This window comes from Kuraishia capsulata, genomic scaffold (assembly GCF_000576695.1).
Source record: "Kuraishia capsulata CBS 1993 genomic scaffold, Kuraishia_capsulata_scaffold_7, whole genome shotgun sequence".
In the NCBI taxonomy this organism is placed as follows: Eukaryota; Fungi; Ascomycota; class Pichiomycetes; order Pichiales; family Pichiaceae; genus Kuraishia; species Kuraishia capsulata.
The window spans coordinates 49481-69784 of NW_019172956.1; the positions used below are offsets into that span (position 1 = coordinate 49481).

Here is a 20304-nt window from a genome sequence, read left to right on the forward strand (position 1 = left end):
TATTTGTCGTTTGCAATTTGACTACAAAATCAACCAATGGACCACTTCTTCGGCCAATTTACTATTGACCTCGCGTTGCTAAAGCGTCAAGAAACGATGTCACAAACGTTCCAGGACCCTTTGTCCCGGAAGCCAGAGTCCCCGCAACCTTTCCCGCCTCTTTATATTTCTCAACTGCCCGTACAGTTGCATAGAAAGGGGATTCAGGGTTGGCAGCAACAGAAACTGCAATTGCACTTCCGAGCGAGCAACCCGTTCCGGTAATTTGACCCATCATTGGATGGCCTCCTTGAATAATTTTATACTCCAAGTCGGGCTCGTCTTCACCAGAAAAGACACACCCAGCTACCACATCTGCAACGCCAGTAACCACCACAACGCACTTGTTATCATAAGCCACTTTTTTAGCCATCTCAACGATGTCGTCGATGGACGAGGAACCCACGTTATCCACACCCTTCATTTGCTTTGTTAACCCAGCAACAGCACTGATCTCGCCTTCGTTGCCCTTGATAACACTGAAGTAGCCCGAGTTCAATAGCTGGCGAACAGCATGTCTCCTGAACTCGGAGGCCCCAGCCCCGACGGGATCGTATACTATTGGAGTGCCCACTTTGTTGTATGCCTCAATTGCAGCTATATATATGTCCATCTTGGCATCCGTAAGCGTTCCTGTATTCAATACCAACGCAGAATTCGGTATGCTCGCAAACTCGCCAAATTCTTCACGGCACTCGCTCATTATGGGCGAGCCACCTACTGCAAGAGTGACGTTTGCACTGAAGTTCTTCACCACGTCATTGGTTATATGGTGCACCATCGGAGTTTTCTCACCAATTGATGCGTCAATCTCATCTCCTGACAACCGAGTGCTTTTTGGAGTGGCCCAGGATGGCAACGTGTCGATTTTCTGTTTCAGCGCAAGAGTCGCAGTTTTGGCATCATTGTTAGCCATGATACACGAGACGACCGCAAAACCGTCCACCTTCTTGCCTTCAATTCTGCCCAAAAGATTCACTCGTTGTATGTTAGAGCCATTGATCCCTCCAATCACACACGTCTTCATGTGTAAGGCATTACTCTCTTTGAGAGCGCCCAAAAGTCTCCTGATACCCTCAGTACCAAACGGAATCTTCTTCAATTTCTTGGTCTGGGTGGCAAAAACGGCCCCAATACCTATATAATCTGCCTCGTCCAAAGCGGCTTGTTTTACCTCGTCAACGTATCCAGTGCTCACTCCAATGATCTTATCTGGCCCAATCAGCTTGCGTACAAGCGGAACGGGCATATCATCCTGGCCAACATGGACTCCTTCACAGTCTATAGCAAGTGCAACGTCCACTCTGTCGTTGATGATGAGTGGGATTCCTGCCTTTTTTGTGAGCTTATGCACTTGTCTAGCCCTTTCTATAAACTCTCTGGTTTCCAGGTTCTTTTCACGAAGCTGGACTATGGTGACCCCACCTTCGATGGCTCTTTCCACCTGAGTGACAAAATCGATTCCCTCGGGAACCATCTCAGCATTGGTAACCAAGTAGACACTGAGATCAAAGCTTTGACGGGCCATTGAGAAAATTAGCTTTTTGTACTGAAAGTGAACTATTATTAAACTAACACTCGAAAGAAGACGGAACCGAAATTAAAGCCCGTGCATGGCCTGAGCCTGCCTGCCTGCCTGCTTGCTTGCCCGATGAAAAATAGCAGCGCATCGAGGCTATCGTAGACTCCCGGGGTAAATGCTATCAAGGGTGTATCTGCCGCAAAGAAACCCATGAAGAGAAATGTTAAGCGCGTTCCCTTTTCGATCTGGGGACACTTTTTTACTTATGATTTCCCATCTGTCTTTCTCACATTCATTCTTTTGTTGTCCTTAGGAGAGTGCCTGTTGTAATTGACAAAATGATAAAATATAGTATAATTGCCTGTGCTGCTCTGCTCTTTACTTTGATCCAGGCTCAATTGGTTGTCAAGGATGTGAAGCCAAGGGCCTTCATTTTAACAGATATCTCGAACGAGCCAGACGATGCAGAGAGTCTAGTCAGAGCTCTGTTGTACTCCAACGAGATAGACTACAAAGGAATTGTGGCAACCACTTCTTACTGGCTCAATGATACAATTCACGTTGAAGACATATATCCGATTCTTGACGCCTATGAGAAAGATCACTCAAACCTTTTGAAGCATTCGCCACATTTCCCTACAGCTGATTACCTTCGCTCAATTGTCAGCAGTGGGCATCCGGTATATGGAACTCTTGCCTTTGACTTTCCAAAGATAAGCGAAGGCGCGGCAAATCTGATCAAAGCCGTTGATGCGACTCCAGATACCGAAAAAATTTGGATCTTGATGTGGGGTGGTGCGGGTGTTCTCGCAGAATCTCTGAACGAGATCTCGAAAACCAAATCCAAGAAGTATGTGGAGAGATTTGTGGAGAAACTCAGGGTTTATTCCATTTCAGACCAAGATGATGCAGGTTCATGGATTAGACTCACATATCCAAGGTTATTCTATATTGCATCTATCCATGGATGGAATCAATATGCCCTATCCAGCTGGGTTGGCATATCAGGGGATCTATATAACAGCTACGACAGCGGTGGTCCGGACATAAACTTTGTTTCAAAAGAGTGGATATCCAAAAACATTCAGAAAGCAGGCGGTAACCTTGGGACTGTTTATCCTGACTATATGTTTATCATGGAAGGTGACACTCCCTCTTTGTTGCATATTATACCTAACGGACTTAACGATCCAGAAAATCCAAAGCATGGTGGATGGGGTGGTCGTTATGACGTGGTTGACATTTCCGGGCGCCTCAACCATTACGCTGGCGTCACCGATAACGTTGTTGGCCTAAATGGTATCACTCACCTAAGCGATAAGGCCACTATTTGGAGATGGCGCGAAGATGTTCAAAACGACTTTGCAGCCAGGATGCAATGGACGGTGAAGTCCTTCGAAAGTGCGAACCATGCACCAGTGGTCATTGTCAACGGTAGCGAGTCCGTAAAACCTTTAGAGTTACAAGTCGAAACTGGATCAGAAGTTTATTTGGATGCAACCGCTTCTTATGATCTAGATTCCGGAAGAGACGGAAAATTGAGCTTCAAGTGGTTCCAGTACAGGGATGCTAGCGCAACCATGTCCAATGCCCAGAAAGAGGTTGCCGCTATAGACATCAACAGCTCCGAAGGAAAAGCTCATTTTACAGTCCCTGATCTCAAAGCAGCATGCTACAATGTTTTGGGAAAATACTTGGGCGACGATCACTGCTACTCTTACCATATCATTTTGGAAGTGACTGATGCCGGATCACCTCCAATGAAATCTTATAGAAGAGTTATTTTGCACACCAAACCAAAGAAGCAAGAAGAGGAATCGAAGCACGATGAACTTTGAGAAGTGCAAAGCGTTCGTCTGACGCCATTTTATCTTCAAAACAAAAAATGAAATTCTCAGAGAGCTTGAATTAGATGCTCCATATTGCTTCCTCAAAAGACTGATAGCAAAGACTTGTGTTCGTCTTGATTTCACTATATGTATTTATCTCCGCAAAATCATCAAGAATTTAAGCACGTAAGCTTACAAGATATTTCATATACCCGCGCCAATCTTTTTTGCATCTCAATAATCACTTAGAAAGGCACTCAAATTGGAAATTGTGTGGGGAAGGGTGACAAAAAGTGTGTGATGTAATCCGCCTCCTGTACGCAAAGCGTCTGTTTTTTCTAATTTGAGACGTCATCACGCGTACCCCACGGGGATATGCACTCAGTTGCATATCTACTGCTTGGTCTTACTGCTGAGTTTTCAGCACAGCTACTGCGTATATTCAAGAATCTGTCAAGCGACACTGATGTAGCTGAAAGGGTAGCTCAAAAATTATTTTTAAACTGTGTAGTACTACCTTGCCTCCCGTTCAGAAGAGGGAAGAAAAAACCCAAACCATAGGGGCGTGGAAGGAGAGGAAGAAAACGTCAATTGCATCGGTGTTCCCGGCGTCCCATGGTTGTTTACATGTTGAAAGCCAATACCGAATTCCAATTCAGCGAATCTACGCGCAAAGATCACCCGCCACTACACCCCTGTGGCAGCACTACCTCTGTTATGTGGAGGTATAAATAGCGAAGTCATTACCCCGGATTTATTCTGAGATTCTTTATTGTTACTGCAATCGGTCTTTTTTTACACATTAAAAATGAAAGAAGAAATTGAGCACAGAGAGGTAGCCGAACTGGACGAGGAAGACATCCAGAGTGAACTCAATGAGAAGCCAGAGGCCACTGAAGAGAAGTTGTCTGTTCTCGAGCAAATCAAACAAGCAAAAGGTGTACTCAAGTACATGCTGATTATTTATGTTGGTGCAACTGGAGTTGGTATCGATGCGTTACTGTTCAGTCTCTTGCTGGGAGATGAGGGGTTCAGAAAACGTTACGGATATTGGAATGAAGGGTCGCAGTCCTGGGTTATCAAAGCGGTCTATCAGTCGGGGTGGAACGGTGGTTCCCAAGGTGCTCAGATCTTTGGTTCCCTCTTTTCAGGTCAAATGAGTGACGTTATTGGCAGACTCAACACACTTCGTGTTGCCTGTGTTATTGCCATAGCGGCTGCGATTGTTGAAATTACTGCTAAAACTGCTGCAATTTTGGTTGCAGGTAAAGTCATAATGGGTCTTAGTGTTGGTATTATGATCACTGTTGTGCCTCCTTACCTTTCAGAGCTGTCACCACCTAATCTCAGAGGTTATGGTGCTATTGGTATCAATTTTTCCATGTGTTTTGGTCAATTACTGGCCGCCATCACGGTAATGGCGTGCAGCAAATCATACACCGATATCGATGACAAAAGGTCATATACCGTCGCAATGGCGATTCAGTTCATCCTGGTATCAGTGTTCTTGATGTTGTCCCCTCTTTTGCCTGAATCTCCTACGTTGTTGGTTCAAAAAGGAAATTTGGACAAAGCCCAAGCCAACATCGCACGGCTCTACGGTGACACCACAGACTATGATAAAGAGGCTCATTTTGATGAGCTGGTTGCTCAAGTACAAAAGGAGACTATCGAACACGAGCTGAGCAAACAAGTTTCCTATCTTGAAGTGTTCAAAGGAATGAACCTCTGGAGAACGTTTCTTTGTTCTGTGGTGATCACAGGTCAACAATGGGTCGGTATGAGCTTTGTGTTGCCTTACATCAACTATTTCTTTGAAAATGCAGGAATCTCTTCTTCAAATGAAAAGACTGTGGGAAACTTCACAGTTGCAGTTGGAGGTAACATCTTGTCGTACTTCATTCTTCAAAGGTTCCCTAGAAGAGGCATGTTCGTTGGTGGTGTTGCTTTTCTAACCGTCAGCAATCTCATTATTGGGTGTATGACATACGCAAGTTCATCTGCAGCTGGGTACGTGGTTGTTGTGTTCATCTTCCTTTGGTCTTTTGTTTATCAATTTTCAGTTGGCGCAAATGCCTATGCTATTCTTGTTGAAATTCCATCTTCCCGTTTACTTGCAAAATCAATTTCAATTGCATCTAACGTGAACAATCTGGTCGGCTTTGGTTTGGGATATCTTATCCCATACTTGTACAACCCAGATGAGGTTAATCTTGGATTGAAAATTCAATTCGTTTGGATGGCTACCGGTGCAGTCTTGTTCTTCGTCGCACTAGCCTTTTTGCCTGAAACTAAAGGCAGAACTGCTTCTGAAATGGACCAAATGTTTGAGAACAATGTTAATCCTCTTCACTTTGACAAGGTGAAGTTTACAGTTGATGGTGATATCATTCACAGCACTGTCAGGAAAGGGTATTTTACATGGTTGAAGCGCAAACCCTTCAGAAGCTCATCTTCCGACTAATCTAAGGTTTCTTTTTTTATTTTGGAGCTGCTGCTCTATTACTACCACGTAATAGAGTTGTATTTTTTGCGTAACTGCTGAATACCTCGTAGCACGAGTAAATTTGCTTTAGTTTCTTTTAAAGCAGTCCAGCGTTAGAATGCACTTTGAAATTGAAGCATTCCACGCTCTAAACATGCTTTGTGACAATGTAGTGCTACTTTGTGCGAGGTTGTTTTTATCTTTTTTCTCTCTCTATAGCATTATCAAGTTGCAAACTCAAGATTTCGAGTCTTGTTCATCCGGAAGAAGGAAGAAATACAGAATTATTGATTGCAGACAGACCGTCGCCGGGAAGTCAATGCGCCATGGCTTGCCCACTAGGCTTCCAGAGTTAATGACCAGGCCGATGAGAGGACCCATAAAGAAAGCAACATTAAGAATCGTGATAACCTTACTACGATGGTGCGCAGGAGTATTTTCTGCCACAAAAGTAACTCCAAATCCTTGCAGTATGCTGGTAATAACACCAAGGCTTTGAGCTCCGCGGAACATCTGGTAATCTCTTGCAGCAAGATCTAGTAAAATTAAGCCAACAGAGAACAACAGATGTACAAAATATAGTGACTTTCTTGAGACTTTGCTTACCACGTACGAGCCTAAGTACTGACCGACAACGCCCGATAAAACAGGAACACCATTAAGTGATGGTGGCCAGTTGGTCTCTATTGCGTAACCAGTTTTCCCGGTATAAAGACCCCCAAAATACTGCTTGAGTCTTGGACTCGAGAGAACTGTGCCATTTAACTGGTTTCCGGACAAGCCAAATGCAAGAATAGAAAGCATACCAACACAACAAAGTGTGGCTACGGGAGTTTTCCTGATCGCTTGCAATCTCCCATCACCACTACCGGTGGCTTGATTGACAGAAACCTCCTCAACAATAGCGGGCTTAGCTGCTGACATCTTGAAAAACTTGTCAAATAAAAACTCAGGAAGAAAGATAGAATCATTAAATGTTTCTATATATCTCCGTATTGTTTGGAGTGTACCCCACGATTTCGTGCAGACTTCCTTTTCTGGAAATAATAAACGCAAACTCGACTATCCTTCGAAGGGAGATCGTTTCTTGCGGGGGCAAGGATGGACCGAAGAACAAGCGCCAGGCACTTGATTGCGCCAAAGGGTTACTTTGTAGAATGTATCAACATTAGTGAGAAGATCTGAGCACTGAGTTTCAAGAACGTACATTTCTCTTTGGTTAAATGGACCCAATTTCTGTGAGTGGCACATCTAGCTCGTGCCAAGTTCCAACCCTCAGTAGTGCATATCAGACGCGCATTCGAACCCCAGATTTATTTCGAAGTGCATGCTGCTCTCCACCAGCCGCCTTTTCTCCACTATTTTTTTTCAGTTTTCCAAAATAGCCTAGTTTATTGAGCATAGACTCCGTATTTATTTCATTTTCCCTCGTAAGCTAAAGAGGCACTCCAAAAGTTCACCTCTAACTGGGTAACGTCTGCAAAGATCTTCACAAGCTTGGACAACTTAGTGACCGAGATGCTTGCCCCATGTGACTCCAAAACTTGTCTGCCCAAATCGCAAGACTCCTCGTACCAATCCGAGGAATAATCCGCTAACCACTTGTAGTATTCATCCTTGGGATCCATATCTCCGTGGTAGAGTTGCAATCCCCATTTGGCAGCAGAGGCATATCCCAATAGACATGGTGCAAGAGCTACGTTGATCTCCAGCCAGTCTCCAGACTTGGAAAGATCCAGGAGGTAATCCGCATATTCTTGACATGCTCTTCCCATTTTGATGTTACTGGTGTCTTTTCCCAAATTCTCCAGCTGCTGGCGATGATGCTCCATTTCCTCAGCGACTTTTAGAAGTATTCTTCCCTCCGCCTCGATATCTTTGAGCTCAGGCGCGACACTAGCGGCCAATGAATGAACACGGGCGTAGGATAATAAATAGGCATAGTCCTGTTGAAGATAATGCTCAAATTTTGAACGCTCCAAGGATCCATCTGCCACCCTTCTAACAAAATCGTGGTGAATGTATCTCTCATAAACAGGTTTAACTATTGGATGTCCCAGGAGATAGTCCACGAAATGGCCTTCAGTGAAAGGGAGACGAGACGCAGACGCAATCGCAATTGGAGCAGCAACATGGAAGATATGGTTTAGAGGACCGATTGATCCCTTTCCAAAGGTGCTGTCTGCCGAAAGAATTCCCGAATGAACGTACTTTAATGCAGAGTCGACTGCAAACTTCATCTTGAGGCCTCTACCCAGATTGGCTGCAATTGCCGAAGCCAGCGTACACCCAGTCCCATGAGAGCTTTTGGTAACAATGTAATTTGCCTTGAAAACGGTGAAGTTCTGGGTGTGGCCCTCGTAAAACACATCAAACACACTAACTGGGCTCTTTTTGGAAACCTTGACCGATATGCCCTCAGAATCAAACGGACAATGGCCTCCCTTTACCAGAACACCAACACATTTGGTCCCTTCTTGAATTGTCTTAGCGATGACCTTCAAGTCTTCCACAGTGGAAATATTGCACGGCGCAATTGTGCTCAGATTTCTAAGGGTGGATACAATAGCACCGCACTCCTCGATGTTGGGAGTGATGATGGTGGCCTTGCGAAACAGATTGTCAATTGATATTTTGAGATCCTCAATTTTTGCCAAGGAGTCACCTGATGCCGCCACAATAACTGGGTCAACAACGAGAGGTTTTCCCTTATGGTATTTTTCAAGATATTTAGGCAATAACTCAGCTGCTTCGGCCGTCAGAAGCCCAGTCTTGACCACATTAACATTGATATCACTAAAGTTAGCCTCCAAGATGCCATTGATGCTTTCTTTGGGCGTAGGATAAATGGCCTTGACACCCGTTGTGTTCTGAGCCGTCAGAGCAGTAATACAGGTCAAGGCGTAACAGCCATGAGCCGTTATAGTCTTTATATCGGCTTCAATCCCTGCTCCGCCTGACGAGTCCGAGCCCGCCACCGTCAATACAGTTGGGAGCGTCGTGTTAGTAACAGAGCTTGACAAATATCTTAGATCAACTATTTCCGTGTCAATTGTCATCTTTTGAACGAATTTGGACTCTGTTAGAAGTCCAATGTAGAGAAAATACCTAGAGTTGTTGGTGGGGGGACTGATCACTTAGATAAGTGAGTCTTCTCTTCCCAAATCAGGTTGTGCATCAACCAACAATCTGGGATAGCCTCTGGGATAGTCTACCAAGTACGGGTAATATTCAATCAAAATTTTCAGGTTTATAAAATGAATTAACGGAATATTAGCCTAAAGCTTGCTTCCCAGCTTGGTGTAGGCTTTGGTGAAGCCATCGATCAAAGCGGCAAATCCCACTGCACCTGGATCTGGCAATCCACCTTCAGATTCAAACTGCTCGAATTCTTCCTTGGCAACATATGAGGCTCTGCCAAACTTAGCATCCAGTTTTCTCGTAGATTCAGAGCCCTCGAAAGCGGCTTGATTTGCCTTGCCAAGATCGTTTGTTTTCGATAAAGTTCTGACGAAAGGCTCCAAGCCGTCTATCAGCGTACGATCACCAGTTCTTGCCCTAGTGTATTTGAACAGTGACTCCAAAGCATCGTTTAGGGCAGCAGCCATGACTGGCAATGTCACCTGGAAACCACCCTTGGCTTTCTCGGTGTGCTTGAAACTTTTGGCCAACGAAGACAAAAATATTGAGTAAAGACCACCAGAGGTACCACCCATGGCAGTCTCGATGATGTCAGTCAACTGCGAAAGCGACTTGACGGCATCCCCCAATTCCAGATCTTTGTCTTTTAAGGCCTTGAGGATGGCGTTTGAGCCACTTGCAAGCGTCTCACCACAATCTCCATCACCAGCAACCGTGTCGTACAGTGTGATCTTGCTCTCCTTGGCCAAGACACTCTTAGCACCGGCTTCCAACAGAGCCGAAACTACCTCCGGGTCGAACTTGACTTGCGAAGTCGGATATGCTGCTTCAGCCTGTGGGTCTTCAACAACGAAGTTTTCAGTCTCACCAGCAGACCATTTGGCCGTGGAGATAGCCGAGTTCCAGCCAGGAGCCGTGGTAGGGTAATCCAAATACTCAAGAACATTATCACCACCGGCCTTGGTCACATTGAGCAGCGTGATGCTGAAACCAGGTCCGTCTATGGAAGTGGTGAAAGTACCCGTATACACTCTTACCGGAACGATTCCGTAGATCTCCTTGAGCTTCTTGCAGACGGCGTCTTGGATAACGTAGATCTCCAAATTAGACGTTCCACCCAAGTTGTTGATCATCAATGCAACCTCGTCCTTCTTGTCAAATTTGACATAAGAACGGTCTTTGTCGCTCTCAGACAAAAGATAGACCAACAGTTCCTCCACCACGGAATCCACCGTCGGGATTGGAGAGCTCTTCTTGACTCCTGGTTCATTGTGAATACCCATTCCAATCTCATATTCGTCCTCCTTCAACCCTTCATGCTCGTCTTCACTGTCAGACTCAACAATCTCATCGTCAGCCGAAGAAATCTTCTTTGGGATCACCACGTGATTCAGACTGGCTCCGATAGTGACCAAATTGGAGATCACGTCTCTTCCCAACTGCGCAACATCTTCAAGAGTGGCTCCAGAATCTGATGCCGCCTTTGCTCCTACAATTTTGTGGACGACGGCTGTTCCCGACAAACCACGACGTCCGACCATACCGTTTTTGGTCTTTCCCACAGAAACATCATCTTGAACAATGAGCAATTCCACGGGAATTCCCTCAGCTTTAGCTCTTTCGGCAGCAAGTCCAAAGTGCAGGATATCGCCAGTATAGTTCTTGACGACTATAAGAGTTCCCTTGTTAGAAGGTTTCGACTTGATTCCGCTGAAGATTTGCTTAGTGGATGGAGACGCAAAGACAAACCCCGCAACAGCAACGTCCAAAAGACCGTCACCAACAAAACCAGCGTGCAAAGGCTCGTGACCAGATCCACCCCCAGAAAGGATCATCACCTTTGACTCGGGCGAAGACGTGGTGAACACCACTCTCTCAGAGGCTATTAGCCGCAGGTCTGGGTTGGTGCGGCATAAACCACGAAGGTGGGGCAGGACCAGGTCTTCAGTGTAGTTCCAGTGTTTGTTGGACATGACGTGTTCAATTGAGCAAAGTCGATAGCTTTAGGCAAATTGGACAGGAAGAGGGAGAAGAGTTGAGGAAAGGGAACACCGTGCGGTTAATATAACGCGGTTGCGGCAGTCCACGAGAATTAGGATATTTCGGGGTGGGGGGAGCCTATTCTGGCGCGCTTCCATGCTGGCACGGTTGAAAATGGCAGCGATCCCCCCAGTTCCGATCCCATGGGTGTTAGGGGGTATAATATCGGGGGTATCATCGAGGCTTCTGTAAGAGGCACCCTGGTTATTGCTGTACCACCATCAGCATTGTGGATAGCAGGATTTAATGCTTTAGAACTACTAGACTGGATCATTTGGTTGGGTCGAGCTCGCCAGGGCAATGGCGGCAGGAAGCGGGGAAAGGGAATGCGGAAATATTTTGGGGAGGGCACATCAAACGGATATTATGGAGCGGTGGGCTGACAGGAACGACTTGCACCGTTAGCAAAGCACCGCACAAGGGCCCGAAAGTGTCGAGACCCACCAATCGAGCTATACTTTGGGCCAGATTCTACCAATTCAAAATCCTGGATCAGCCCGGTGTGCAAGCCTTATACCGAACGACTCTACCATTGGCCGACGCACTCTACTCCCACCTTATCGTTTAACTAAAACGAAGCTGTTTGGTTGCGGCTAAGATAACATGTGTTTCTGGCATCTTCTAACAGGTTTTAAGTTTCCCCTTTGTCAAATTGCGATGTCCTATTCGGGGTATATAAAACCATAAAACACTTGTCCCTATTAGCCGCGATATATCTCCTACATCGTAGAGCCTCATGCAGCTCTGCAGGAGTCAGCTGCAGATCATGTTTCAGACAATGCGGCATAGATTCTAAAACACCAAAATCTACTCGTTTGATCCACTCGTTTTACATTTCGAATGGGTTTAAATATATTGATCTGCTACAGTATTTATCGAGTCTTACTGACGTGTTTGAATTTGCATTTTGGATTGCTGAGTCGCTTTTTTCCCACGCTCACTGCTCTAGCTATGAATTCACCGCCTCTTAAACAGAAAACCTTGCACGAGACCGTTTCCAGAAGATTCAACCGAACCCGAAACGGCTCAATATTCTCCAAGGATATCAAGGACGTGTTTGCCACCTTATTGCTATGCCTAGACCTTAAAGAAGATGCCAAGCTAAAGACCACCCTCCTGGGTTTTCAGGTGCAGAAGAGTTACCCATATTCATTCACCATGGAAAGAGCAGTTTCCCAGATGGAAGACCTCAGTGTCGGCTCCCAGCTACACGATACAAATACAACTATATCTTACAAGATTAAGGCTGGGCTGGCAAAGTCGCTTCTGGAATTGTTTATGGATGCAAAGCTGTTGCATTGTCCTACAGACAGGACGAGACATAAACCAAAGGCAGGGTGTTTGCTTCAACCCACGCCAAAAGGCGTTTATATACTTCACAGCTTTTGCAAGATTATTGGAATAAAGGGAAATCGAATGCCTAGTATCTTGAAGAGCAATTTTAACTCTATGATTCTGATCAATTTTGACAGAGATCCGCGGACAGATACTATCATCTATTCCAACTACCTGCTGAGGTTGATATTTCTTAAGATCACGGAAGCTGAGCCAAACGTCTGGAAACCCACAAACTGGCCAGACCCGATTCCACCCATTTCAGATCTCAATGATGAAGACTGTTTTGAATTCTCATCTTTCTCGAGTCACTTTGATTTTAGTTCGGGCATTTCGGCGAGTCCTTTGAAAGAATCAACTACTTTTCCAAGCCCTGAACAGGTCAAATCAGTCACTCCCATGGTCTCTCCTTTTGCTCACAAATTTTTCACTAACCCGGGCTCTTCAGCCCAGATTCAGTATTACGTTTCTAATAAGGGCGTGAGAGTGTTCAAGGATAAGAGCTTTGACTGTGGTGAGGTCGACTACTGCTTCACGGGGAAAGCACTGATCCAGTGGTTTATGGACTGTACCGACACAATGTACCCACGAGAAGCTGTAGGGTTAGCAGAATTGCTCCAAAAAGACCAACTTATTGAGCCGATTGTTTCTCCTCCTTCCGTTAACAAGAAAGACCATTTTCTTGCAACTGCCGATGCATACTACACCATTGGGCCAATGGGTAGGGAGATAACCTACTGGCCTATAAAAAGGTTCGAGAGATTTTCCTCTCCCAGCAGAACAGGTAACGGGCCCTCTAAGCCTGAGCCGCCTTCCTTGGAAGCATCAGAGGGAAGTTCCAGTGATAGTCGATCAATACCTAACATCAGTCTACTCCGCGTGCTAAGAGATCCTGGTCTGAGATATTTATTCGAAGCACATCTTAAAGAAGATTTTTGTTCAGAAAATCTCAAAGTATATACTGAGATCAAAAATTTGGAAAGGAAGATGAACGCTCTGCGAAAATTGCTAATGATCAAACAGCAGGAGAAGACAGTACCTCACCGAGGTGAGAGGACTCCTCCAGCAGCTGCTACCGATATGCAAAATCGGACAATAAACGCAGCTATTTCCAAACTTACAAGTGAGTGTTTATCCAAAGCCTATAATATTTACAGTTCTTATTTGACTGTGGGAGCTCCATACGAGGTGAACATTGATCATGATCTGAGGTTCAAAATCACCAATACGCTTATGCATCCACAATCCCCATTGGCTGAATCTTTTTTTCCAGTCAATGACGAGGAATTGTCTCCAAATTCCACATCTGCAGACGAGTCGCTATGCGAAAACCAGAAAGGCTGGGATAAATTTGAGTCACCAAATTCACCTTTGGATGGAGCCACATCCAGCTCTCTTTACATCTTGAGGAAGGTTGAGTTAATATTCTCCGAGATTAAAAGAGAAATGTACTTTCTGCTAGAGAATGACTCGCTTCCCAAGTTCTTTTCTTCGGAGGTTTACAAGGATGCTTCAGCTACGGTTGTGCCTCATGTCTGAAAAATGAAGAATCTACATGATATCGCCATACTATCGTTTACACTTATTAGAGCTCCATATTATTAAACTACCGGTTCAACAGTGGTACCCTTCTTGATAGTAGCCCAGCCAATCAAACGGAAATGCTTGTCTATACGTCTCGACAGGGCAATCTTCTCGTTCACTTCTGTACATGCTGGAGACGTCAATGCTAACCTGGCCATATCGGCCTTCACGGCTACGACACGGGCACCGGTTGCGGTGGATCCGATGTTCACCATGAGAACGTCATCAACTGCCAGCTTGCGGACCTTGGCCTGCTTATCGGTCTTAACACCGAGCAAACGACGCAACAAAAAGTAGTTGATTTCGATATCCGTGTAGACAGATGGCAGATGACCCTTGGCACCAACCACCTGGCCCACCAGTCTATCAGCACGACACAGCGTTGGGTCGATCTTGGTACCAACACCAATCAAACCACCTGGAACGGCAAACTTCAAGTCGTTGTGCTCGGCGAACAAAGACACGATGTGGGAGAAGATAGGCTTGCACTGGATGCGTCCGTTGTCGTCCTTGGTGACGATACCAGGACGAATCTCGATTTCATCGCCAATCTTGAACACACCGGTCAAGATAGAACCACCAGCAACACCACCCTTCAACTCCTCAATCTCCGCACCTGGTTTGTTGACATCGAAAGAACGGATGACAATCAACTGGGGAGAAGCGGAAAAGTCTCTCACTGGGACAGGAATGGTACTCACCATGGCCTGGTTCACCGCATCTATGTTATATTTGAGCTGAGCGGAAATAGGGATGATTGGAGCACCATCGGCAATGGTTCCACGGATAAACCTCAGAATGGACTTCTCGTGGTCCAAGGCCGATTCTTCTCTCATCAAATCCACCTTGTTCTGCAAGATGATCACATGTCTCAGTTTCATGATCTCAATGGCTGCAAGATGCTCGGATGTCTGTGGCTGTGGGCAAGACTCATTACCGGCAATCAGCAATAGAGCCGCGTCCATCACGGCAGCTCCAGACAACATGGTGCTCATGAGAATATCGTGACCAGGACAGTCCACGAAAGAAACGTGGCGGATAAGCTTGTAGCGGCCACTACAACCGGGACGCTGGCACTTTGGAGAAATCTCCTTGTCTGACTTGAACGAGCGGTAGCAGTCTGGCTCAGGACACTCTTCGTTGTCACACTTGTATATTTTGGCGTTGGCATAACCCAGTTTGATGGTAATATTACGCTCCAACTCGTCCTTGAAACGGACAGTTTGAACACCAGAAATTGCTCTCACCACCGTCGATTTTCCATGGGCAACATGGCCGATCGTACCGATGTTTATGGTGGCTTGTCTGTTGATGATCTCTGGCGATATGGGTGTCAGCTGCGAAAAGTCTGGGTTGTCGGGCTGTTCTGGTAATCCGCCTCCTTCAATGAACTCTTGTCTCCTCAGCTCTTCCTCGTCCTCCTCGTCCTCTTTGTCGCTCAAATCAGCGAAAGTCACCGACTTCTTGGCCTTTGGTAGCTGCTCGTCTCCACTCTCTTCGCCCTCTTGGTCGTAGCCGAATTCCTCCTCGACCGGCTCCTCGATGGAACCAATCACAATATCCGGAATAGCATCCTGCAAATCAACTGACATCGTAGGTCTTTTTCGAATATGATTTCACACGGTACGGCTCTTGCAACTCAACACTTGTGGTGCCTTTCGTGGAACATTCATCTTTTTTCATCCTCCATTGCCGGTCTGGGATAAACCCAGCCGTGCTCAAAATTACGCCAAATGACTAATTTTCACGTTGAGTATGCTGCACGATGCAGGCGAGCATACTGAACTTTTTGATTTTAATTGTACAAACTGCTTGATTATTTGGGTTTATTTCTTAACAATATTTGGGTGGATTGGGGTCTCGATACCAGATGAGTGCCTTGTAGTGTCGTCTGCGTGGAAACCAAAGTCATTCATCACCGAGTCTATATCTCTCCATAATACGTCTGAATCCCAGTTCTCCACTACGTCCCACGAGTCCAACGGCTGCGGCTCACTTACAGGAGACCCATTCGTAAGACTGCTTCCCGGGGTACCTGCCTGAAGTCCTTTTGCCATCATAATTGGCGACTTTATAGACGACGTCTCCATATCTGCATGACGTCTTTTGGCTCTTGCCCTGTTGGCCTGCTGAAAATTTGGCGATCTCTTTGATTTTTCAGACTCCGGTGACTTTGAAGGGTTCACCACCTGCTGTAAAAATGTAGAAGTGGGCGAGGTTATGGATATTGGTCTTGGGTCCAGTGGAATCGTCTTAATGATTTTTCTTGCGGAAGATTCAGGATGGATGGTAGCCGACAGCGTTCTAGTTTTCCGTCTTTGCGAAGACCCCATGGAAGGAATGCTAGTTGGAGTGCTCTTGGAAGACTTATTCTCGGGTGAAATTTGCTCCGGGTCGTCTCCTTCAATAACCGAGCCGCCTTCTTCTGAAGAGTAATCTCCGAACTCTGATTCAGGGTCGTTTGATGTCTCTTTGCTGCTTTCTCCTTCCTCATCTACAACTACCACAGACTCCCCATTCATGTCAGTGGTAACCGATTGTTTATGGAGCCTCTTGGGCATTAATTTGATCATACCAGATTGCTCCCGTAGAACCCAGAGACAATCGAAAAAGACACTGGCAGACATCCTGCTTCTCACGACGACGCCGTTTCCAGATATTCTTCCCGCATCATTCAGAGCCTTGAATAACGCCCACATGCTTCTCATGATTCCCGAAGACCGATATGCCATATCATGCTTGATAACTGAGGCCTTCATCATAAGATCAACAGCAGCCTGGAACAACTCTTTTCCTCCTCCAATGTCCAACACCCTACCAAAAGGAGAGTGGATTAGTTTTGCGATGATGCAGGTGGCTTGCCAAAGAGTCACCACATAAACTCCCGGAAGATATTTGATGAACTTTTTGTCGCGCATTTGAGCATTATTACAGTGCGATATGAGAGCTAGGGCTGCGTTATATGCCACCACCAACCCTCTTTCAAGCTCAAAAGTTGCGACTTTTGCGGTGTCCAGGAAGTGGTAAGTTGAAAGGTGCAATCTTGCAGCCAAAAGCGAGAATCTCCTAGCATCGTCCATGGGATCCATGTCTCCAGAAGCAAAACTCAGCTCCAGTTGATCTAGTTCTCTTGACAAAACTTGAAGTAAAGACAACTTATCAGAAGCACTGCTTAGCATCAATGGGTCCAAAGGATTTGAGTTTAACGTTTTCGCTGCTTGGTCTTCAAAATGCTGGATTGCAACCATCTGTTTCAATGCCTGGGGAATGTCAGAACCCATTCCAGTTCTTCGACTCACCGAAACAGTCCCATCAAACTGGGTAAATCCTGGAAATCCGAAAGTGGTCGCTACCGTCTGAGAAACAATATTACAGGCGATCCAAGTTCTCATCTGCTCTGCGAGCAAGTCCAAGTTTGAAGTCTTGATACCGTCTGAGGAATGGCCTGGCAAATGAAGACCTATTCTAATGGCCTGGTAAACGGCAATTCCGACGGTGTTCCAACTGGTATCTGCAGATAAAGAAGATGTCAGTGGAGGCCAGAAAGAATAGAGCAAAAAGGCTTGGACTGAGTAGACACTCGACACATTCAAGATCGGTTCATCAAGCTCTGTAGGGGCATATCGTGTGATCGGTGAAATAGTTAGTTCTGCAAGTGCAGATTTCAGGATCGGGGACAATCTGGTATAAAGATCGTGCGATTCCTCTTTGGAAATGGTCTCTGAATGATGTCTTCTCGAAGACGTGAACATGATAGTCCAGAACAGAACAGGACACAGCTTGAACAGTCTCTCTATTCCCTTCAGCACATCAACCACAGGCAGCATGGGATGGTAATTCATCACGAATTCGCGATAAAGTGCGGCTATCTGTTGCGAGTTCAGAGAGACTTCTCCCAGAGTCTTTGGCTCACAAGCACACATTTCGTCTGAACACTCCATTCTAGGCACAACACTCGGACCTGGAATTTGGCTTCCAAAGTAGAATGCTGTGTCCTCATTTCTGGAGACAGAGGGTCCACTGTCGATCACCGTTGACGAATCATATGGCCGCTTGAAATGTGAATGTTCATCTCTTGCTGCTGAAACTGAATTATCGCGACTATTATTCAGAGATGCTATTGGCGGAGTCAACGACTTATTATGACTCAGAAGAATAGAAGGCGACATCGTCCTGTTGTCCATCTGCAAAGCAGATCTTATTGGAGGTAAGAACAAAGTGGGCTGCGATACAGGTTGGTGGGCCTGTTGTGGGGGAGACGCACTGGGTCTCTGGTTGGCCAACACTGTATCCACCCCAGGCATATGTTTCGCTATCAAACCCTGGGCTCCCGCCTCTTCTAGACTTTTGCGCAAAGCCAAAAACTCCTTTTCCATTTGGGCTACCCTGTCTCGTTTCACAGTTCTCTTATACTCTGTATCCATAGAACAATGCAGTCTTTTCTTGGTGCACCTCGTGCATGCTTCTGGCGCTCGCACCTGCGCGTCACACTTTGATTTCTGTTGCCGGCATTCGACGCATGCCATTCTCTTCGTTCGCTTGGAATCATGCTTTCTATTTTTCTTGGCTTCACCATCTGCATACAGAAGCAAGGAGCCGCTTGGCGAAACGATAGCACTGTCTTCGAGAGATATTCCCTCATCCAGTGGTCTCTGTTCAAGTGACGCCATAGCTACCAGTGTGTCAAAATTATAATATACAAAGCTTTGCGCGAGGGAATCTTGTCTTGTTACGAAGTCTGGGGGGCTCTGCTATTTATGACTCGGAGCAGGTGCCTCTTGGTACCGCGGCGCAAGAGGTTGTAAGTACACGACCTGGAGTTTTATTCAGTTTGATGGGCCAAACAGACTAAAGGAGTGAAAAATCCACCGACCGTTGCGATATTGGAAATGCATATAATCAGATCTATTTCGGAGTCTACAAATGATATCCGGATCCTGTGGATTTCCGTGTTCATCCGGATGCTGGCGTTCGGACTGTGCAACCAGGTTCTCACGCTGTACCTGGCTTCGCTGGGCATCAGCGAACCCCAGATTGGAGTGTTTATGACGCTGACAATGATTGGAGATACATTGCTATCGTATGTCCTCACATGGAATGCCAATTTGCTCGGGAACAGGCGCATAATGGTGGCGGGGGCCTTGGTGATGTTTCTATCTGGATTGGTATTTGCATCAGGCATCACCAACTACACTATCTTGCTAGTAGCTGCCATATTTGGTGTTATATCTCCTTCTGGAACTGATACGGGTCCCTTTAGAGCCATTGAGGAAGGTGTCATTGCGAGATTGACACCTTTAAACCATAGGCCCGAAGTTTTTGCAATACATGGACTTTTGTCGAGCGTTGGTTCCGCCATAGGGTCCATCGTGTGTGGTATTACGGTGGACTATTTAAAAGCGACCTACTTGTGGAGTGATAAAAAGGCATTCAGGACTATTTTTCTAGCTTATGGTCTGGTTGCTGTCTTCAAAGTGGTTTTGCTATTTGGACTGTCTAGGAAGTGTGAGCCTGAATTTGCACCTGAGTATGGTGCTGTTGGGAATGAAGCTGATGAAGAAGCTAGCGAAAATGAAGAGGCTGGTGCAACCTCTAATGAAACTAGTGAACTATCCGAAGCTTCTCCTTTAATGAATGATCTGGAATCGTCCACAATCACGGGACTAACTCCAAGACACCAAACTCAACTGTTCAAACTTCTATTTTGCTTCATGCTGGACTCCTTCGGTTGGGGATTCATGCCTTCAGCATGGGTGGTCTATTACTTCAAGCTAGTATTCGGAATTTCAGCTACAATTCTCGGCACGTTGTTCTTCGTAACTTCAATTGTTAGTGCTTTGGCCGGAATCCCATCTGCTTACCTTGCCAAAAGTCTCGGACCTATCAGATCGTCACTTCTATCACAAATACCATGTGGTCTATTCTCGATAGCCATTCCGTTTTGCGGAACTCACTTTTTCACAGCATCTGTGTTCTTAACCCTTCAACAGCTCACCACAGGTATGGACGTTGTACCCAGACAAATTCTTACCACCTCTCTCTTCCCACACCGAGATGTGGTGAAGGCCTTGGGTCTGATCATGGTGGGAAAGACGGCAGCACGCACTATTGGTCCAATTTTCACTGGAAAACTCGCCAGCATTGGACTTCTGTGGGTTAACTTCCTTATATCCGGAGGATGTCTTATTGTGAGTAATTTAGTTCTTTGGGGGTCGTTTCTGAGTTTGGACGAGGAGGTCCTGCTACATCAAAAGACGAACACCAATTTCGGATAGTTCAAATGAAAGAACCTGATAAATGAAATGCGAATTTCAATTTTCATTATTTAG

General features: G+C 45.8%; 9 protein-coding genes across 9 annotated transcripts; 4 read left to right on the forward strand and 5 right to left on the reverse strand.

Annotated features, from left to right (window-relative positions):
• Window positions 1–61: 61 nt before the first annotated feature.
• KUCA_T00005517001 (uncharacterized protein) lies at window positions 62–1567 on the reverse strand (the record flags this gene model as incomplete). Its single annotated transcript, XM_022602018.1, has 1 exon — window positions 62–1567. The coding sequence occupies one exon, from the start codon at window positions 1565–1567 to the stop codon at window positions 62–64; it is 1506 nt and encodes a 501-aa protein (XP_022461510.1).
• Window positions 1568–1899: 332 nt separating this feature from the next.
• On the forward strand, window positions 1900–3399 carry KUCA_T00005518001 (uncharacterized protein; the record flags this gene model as incomplete). Its single annotated transcript, XM_022602129.1, has 1 exon — window positions 1900–3399. The coding sequence occupies one exon, from the start codon at window positions 1900–1902 to the stop codon at window positions 3397–3399; it is 1500 nt and encodes a 499-aa protein (XP_022461511.1).
• A 799-nt stretch (window positions 3400–4198) lies between these two features.
• KUCA_T00005519001 (uncharacterized protein) lies at window positions 4199–5854 on the forward strand (the record flags this gene model as incomplete). The annotated part of the gene is made up of 1 exon (XM_022602240.1): window positions 4199–5854. One exon carries the CDS (start codon window positions 4199–4201, stop codon window positions 5852–5854), a length of 1656 nt encoding a protein of 551 aa, XP_022461512.1.
• Window positions 5855–7293: 1439 nt separating this feature from the next.
• On the reverse strand, window positions 7294–8934 carry KUCA_T00005520001 (uncharacterized protein; the record flags this gene model as incomplete). The annotated part of the gene is made up of 1 exon (XM_022602351.1): window positions 7294–8934. One exon carries the CDS (start codon window positions 8932–8934, stop codon window positions 7294–7296), a length of 1641 nt encoding a protein of 546 aa, XP_022461513.1.
• Window positions 8935–9153: 219 nt separating this feature from the next.
• Window positions 9154–10989, reverse strand: KUCA_T00005521001 (uncharacterized protein; the record flags this gene model as incomplete). The annotated part of the gene is made up of 1 exon (XM_022602462.1): window positions 9154–10989. One exon carries the CDS (start codon window positions 10987–10989, stop codon window positions 9154–9156), a length of 1836 nt encoding a protein of 611 aa, XP_022461514.1.
• A 1018-nt stretch (window positions 10990–12007) lies between these two features.
• On the forward strand, window positions 12008–13930 carry KUCA_T00005522001 (uncharacterized protein; the record flags this gene model as incomplete). The annotated part of the gene is made up of 1 exon (XM_022602574.1): window positions 12008–13930. The coding sequence occupies one exon, from the start codon at window positions 12008–12010 to the stop codon at window positions 13928–13930; it is 1923 nt and encodes a 640-aa protein (XP_022461515.1).
• Window positions 13931–13992: 62 nt separating this feature from the next.
• On the reverse strand, window positions 13993–15567 carry KUCA_T00005523001 (uncharacterized protein; the record flags this gene model as incomplete). Its single annotated transcript, XM_022602685.1, has 1 exon — window positions 13993–15567. One exon carries the CDS (start codon window positions 15565–15567, stop codon window positions 13993–13995), a length of 1575 nt encoding a protein of 524 aa, XP_022461516.1.
• Window positions 15568–15801: 234 nt separating this feature from the next.
• KUCA_T00005524001 (uncharacterized protein) lies at window positions 15802–18645 on the reverse strand (the record flags this gene model as incomplete). Its single annotated transcript, XM_022602796.1, has 1 exon — window positions 15802–18645. The coding sequence occupies one exon, from the start codon at window positions 18643–18645 to the stop codon at window positions 15802–15804; it is 2844 nt and encodes a 947-aa protein (XP_022461517.1).
• Window positions 18646–18864: 219 nt separating this feature from the next.
• On the forward strand, window positions 18865–20250 carry KUCA_T00005525001 (uncharacterized protein; the record flags this gene model as incomplete). The annotated part of the gene is made up of 1 exon (XM_022602907.1): window positions 18865–20250. The coding sequence occupies one exon, from the start codon at window positions 18865–18867 to the stop codon at window positions 20248–20250; it is 1386 nt and encodes a 461-aa protein (XP_022461518.1).
• Window positions 20251–20304: the final 54 nt, after the last annotated feature.